Source organism: Aplysia californica, unplaced genomic scaffold (genome assembly GCF_000002075.1).
Source record: "Aplysia californica isolate F4 #8 unplaced genomic scaffold, AplCal3.0 scaffold00212, whole genome shotgun sequence".
NCBI lineage: Eukaryota > Metazoa > Mollusca > Gastropoda > Aplysiida > Aplysiidae > Aplysia > Aplysia californica.
The window spans coordinates 606,213-611,363 of NW_004797482.1; the positions used below are offsets into that span (position 1 = coordinate 606,213).

At 43.3% G+C, this 5,151-nt stretch overlaps 1 protein-coding gene across 1 annotated transcript in view; it reads left to right on the top strand.

Annotated features, from left to right (window-relative positions):
• Positions 1-5,120, top strand: part of LOC101847264 (iroquois-class homeodomain protein irx-5) — a 5,468-nt gene extending 348 nt beyond the window's left edge. Inside the window, exons 2-6 of the mRNA XM_013083114.1 lie at positions 877-1,113; positions 1,442-1,557; positions 2,096-2,258; positions 2,832-2,991; positions 3,443-5,120. Coding sequence (XP_012938568.1) covers positions 877-1,113; positions 1,442-1,557; positions 2,096-2,258; positions 2,832-2,991; positions 3,443-4,923 — 2,157 coding nt within the window. The 3' untranslated portion in view covers positions 4,924-5,120. The remainder of the gene's footprint in view (positions 1-876; positions 1,114-1,441; positions 1,558-2,095; positions 2,259-2,831; positions 2,992-3,442) is intronic.
• Positions 5,121-5,151: the final 31 nt, after the last annotated feature.

Sequence of the window (5,151 nt, forward strand, 5' to 3'; positions counted from 1 at the left end):
TATTAAAGATTAAACATACATAGCCAATGTTATCTTAGTTAAGATCATATAATGGGACAGGCTTCCAACTCTGCCTGTCAGGGCCAATCCAGACTCAAAGGGATAAAAACAACATCCCAATAGAAAGTCTGATTTATTCAGGAATCGAACTCCGGTCTCATACGTGCTACAGCGAAGCGCCTAACCGCGACACAACAGACGCTGGTTGGTAGTCTCTGAACAGTTAAACTTTCCCTGCTATGAAATACAGCCAACCCGGCTCTAACAGCAACCTACCAAAGACGATCAACCTTACAAACGACCACTTTCTACTTCTCACTTTAAAAAAAATACATGTATATATAATTACACTTACCAAAATATCTAAGACAACTGCTTTTCTTTTTGACTACGAATGATAACCTTTCACAGTATCGACTTCAGGTATAAGAGGTGGTTAGGTTTAATATGAACGAAACCACATTTTACTGATAAATTTAATCAACTCCTTACTCCTTTGTGACGTAGGGTTTGAGCCTTACAGAAAATTGTTGATATAATAAAGGAGGCTGATGGTCTAGGCGGTTGAGGAAATATTTGACTTCATACAGAGAGGGAGAAAGAGAGGGAGAGAGAGAGAGAGAGAGAGAGAGAGAGAGAGAGAGAGAGAGAGAGAGAGAGAGAGTGAGAAAGGGAGGGAGAGGGAGGGAGAGGGAGCAAGAAGGAAGGGAGAGGGAGAGAGAAAGAACCACTTGAAGATTGGATTTTCAGAGGAACACCTGTCTAAGCTGACCACCTTTCTACTCCACAATTAATTATTGTCTCGGACATTTTGGTCTGTAACATTACACTTACATATAACTGATTACAATAACCCGTGACCTTTGACCTGTCCAGACAAGCTCCCCACTGCCCTCTGGCGCCATGTGTGAGGATGGACGCCCCTACGTCACAGACCCCATCACCGGAAGACAGGTGTGTCTGTGTAACCTAGGAGTGGACACGCCCCCTTACGGACCCCCCAGGTCGGCGGCTGCCGGGGACGGACTCAAGCACGCGTCACTTCCGGCGGCTGCTGGGGTTGGCACCACGCCCCATCTCACCTTTGACCCTTCCGCTTTTTATCCTCCTCTGGTGAGTTGAGTCTGACTAACTGAATGTTAGGTTTTGGGTTGTTTTTTTCAATGGGATGTTTTAGTATCCAGTGTGGCGTAATGCAACACCGCCACCAACAAGATTTACAAGAACAATAACAACAAGACAAAAGATAACAACGCCAATAACAAAAACAACAACAAAGAATACATTAGTAATATTAATACAATCATCACCAATAATAACAACAACAACAACAACAACAACAACAACAACAACAACAACAAACAACAGCTACAGCAACAAAAACAATAAAAACAACCAAAACTAAAACTTAATTACCTGCATCTGTCTTTTCTCCCCCCAGGTACGAGGCCTCCCACTCCGACAAGACAGACTTCCACCTTACCTGACAGCGGGCATGCCAGGTCAACCTCCTGTGACCTTTGACCCTGTACTGGCGGCTCACCCATACGGACTGTTGTAAGTCAACACTAAATTTGTATTATACTTAATAGACTTGAAGTACAATATCCAAGAAAGTGCACTCTGATATAATTCCGGTTTATCATGAGGTGCATTTGAATCAATTTGGAATGAAATGAAGGACATAGAAGGTAAAGTTGTACGCGCACTTGACAATAACAAAACTGGCGTGTTTGCCGTTCTCATTTTGCCTCATCTCATATCGTCGTCCTGACCCTCCTTCGACCCTTATATAACTTAACTGTACTACAAGTGCCGTAATACTCTAACTAAAATTAAAACTAACCTTTCTCCGGCACTTATACGGCCTTACGTGTGTTGCAAATGCTGTAAAACTCTTACTAAAACTAAAAACTGATCTTTCCCCGGCACGTATATAATATAACCTTGGATGTATTTCAAGTGCCGTAAAACTCTTACTTAAACAAAAAGTGATCTTTCCCCGGCACTTATATAGCCGTAGATGTATTTCAAGTGCCGTAAAACTCTCCCCAAAACACAAAAACTGACCTCTCCCCCCCCTCCCCCTCCCCAGGTACGCGGGCATGGACATGGCGGGGAACCCGATGCGGAAAGCCGCCACAAGGGAGACCACGGGACCCCTCAAGGCCTGGCTGAGTGAGCACAAGAAAAACCCCTACCCGACCAAAGCCGAGAAGATCATGCTGGCCATTATCACACGGATGACGCTCACACAGGTAATACGACAGCAACAACAATAACAACAACAACAACAACAGCAAGGAAAACAACAGCAGCAATAACAGTTACAACAACAACAACAACAACAACAACAACAACAACAACAACGTCTAAGGAGACAACAACAACACCACCTGCAGCACCACCACCTTATCATCATCATCATCATCATCATCATCATCATCATCATCATCATCATCATCATCATCAACATCATCATCATCATGTTTCAATTAGAATAAAAACAATATCAAGAGGAATATAAGACGATGACATTTGCTTGGTTCTGTAAAAACTGTGAGTGCGTGTGTGTGTGTGTGTGTGTGTGTGTGTGTGTGTGTGTGTGTGTGTGTGTGTGTGTGTGTGTGTGTGTGTGCGCGCGCGCGCGTGCGCTCGCGGGTACAATAAAATGCGTTATATTGAAACGGAAGAATTAAAAGAAAACATATTAACATTGTAGAAATAAATGATTTGTAAGATAAATAACAATAATAATATGATATATATATAATACTTACAATACTCGAAAAATGGTAACTATAATGAACGTTATCATGTCTGTTGACCAGGTGAGCACATGGTTCGCCAATGCTCGACGCCGGCTGAAGAAAGAGAACAAGCTGTTTCCAGGAGACAGAGACGACAAAGATGACGATGACGAAGACGATGAGGCTCACAGAAGGGAGGATGGGGAGTCGGTGCATGAAGGGAACTCCATCAATACTTCAGGTTTGTAAAAACACCAATTGAATGGTACAAGTAAATATCAAGATAAGTCTACTTTTTAAAGAATTATCAGCAGCACCTGTAAAGTATATCTGCGAAATCAATCAAATAGATAAAAAAATTAAGTCATTCAGAAACTGTCATTTTATAACATTGAATCAAATGAAGAACACCCTTATTCCCTCATAAGAAAGTTAAAAATAATCTATGTCCTGTTTTTTACTTGACCCTTTCGCATGTTACCATACTTTGGACGCCTTGGTTTGATTTTTTTTAGCTGTTCTCATTTTTTCCTCTGGTACGTTTTAATCTAATCCTACTAGTTTACTTTTAGGAGAATAATCATAGATAGATAGATAGATAGATAGATAGATAGATAGATAGATAGATAGATAGATATACCAAAAACAATATGATATGATTTACAAATGGTATGGTATGTTTACTTTCACAGGTCCCCACAAACCAGCCCCCTTAGACAGCGACAGTGAAGACATCAACGTGGACTCCTCCGACAACTCGGACGACGAAGACCACCCCAACTCCTCCCACCACAGACACATCACAGACGCCAAGTCCCCTCACCTCCTCTCCCAGGACAAACACACGTCGTCTCTCTCAGACTTCTCCTTCCAGTCTCTGTCCGCGGAACAGCGAGGACTTCTGAGGCACCACGCTCTCGACTTCAGCCAGAGCTCTCTACAGAGAAAAACAGATGGGAACGTTTACAAATTAACGGGTGACAACTGCAAAGATGATGACGTCATATCAGGGTCAAGGCATAACCACAAACAAGGAGACATAAACAATGCGTCTTCCACTCTCGATTCAAATTCACCTTTGAAAAAATCAAATTCTTTATCATCGAAGCCCAAAATCTGGTCAATTTCTGAAATCATCAGTAGCCCTTCATCGTCTACGTCCAAAAATTCTGAAGCGCATCAAAAGGATTTAGATTCTACCAGAGAGTATTGTAACTACACCCCGCCCCTACCGCAAACTCAATCAAAGATGAAACTTCCATCCTCAAAGACGTCACATACCCCACCGACTTCTCCCGGATCTGAGGAAAGATCCTCCCATCAGTTCTCGCCCGGCGCCGACAACAACTATTTGTCCACCTTGATATATGCACACGCACCAACACAACACCCAGCGCACTCTTCATTCAAACACTACACAGTCGGTTCTATGCCAGACTTGAGGCATTCAATGTCGAACCACACCGTCAGACATTCGGAACTTTCTCTGTCTCCAGCCCGTTGGGGTTCCAGTGAGCTGAGACCCGAAAACTCTCTCGTCCGACAAAGGAGACTCCTACAACAAAGCAGCTCTCCCATAGCACCTTGTCCCCAAAAGACTCACGAAACCGTCAGAGGCTGGATGGCTAAAAATGAGGATTACATCATTCGCTGCCGGAATGCTTTATCGCTCGACTCCGCGAAGCCGCCGTCGAGCACAAGCGGCTCAATGGAGCACCATTCCCAGCATCCCCACTCCGACGTCACTTCTTCTCCGCGAAGAAAATCTGTGGGAGAAAGTTTTTCATCACCGGTGTGTGGCTCAGAGTTTGGGAAACACCCTTTACAAATTCCAGGAAGTTCTAACACAAGCACTCCCTCTTCTTACATGGACAAAGGTCATAGTTCATCCCGCACAAAGAGCGTGATATCATCTCCAGTAAGTCCGACAACCCTTGTGAAAACATCTACATTGACCGGAGTTCCGTGTTCTGAGCCTAGCAGGAACATGTCTATGACGCCAGAGGACAATCACATACCAACAAAAAGGGGTAAACTGACCGCACCGGGACCTGAAAGGTCTGAGGTTTTGTCTCCACACAGACGGGAGAATGGAACTTTCAACAGTAATACTTCAGACCAAGATTCGAACGATGGAATATCGGGTACGGATAATATGATGTCCTGTAGCTGATTGGAACAGGGTAGTTAACGAAGCTTAAATTTTCGTTGCGCATTGTGCGTAAGATGAGAGACTCATTTGATGTAGAAGTAGAAGTGTGCATGACCAAATATAGGCTGTTCCCATGGAATACTGCATGTCTTTGTTTGTGTACATTTGTATATGTGAGTGTGTGGATGTGTGTGAGATAGATAGATAGATAGATAGATAGATAGATAGATAGATAGATAGATAGATAGA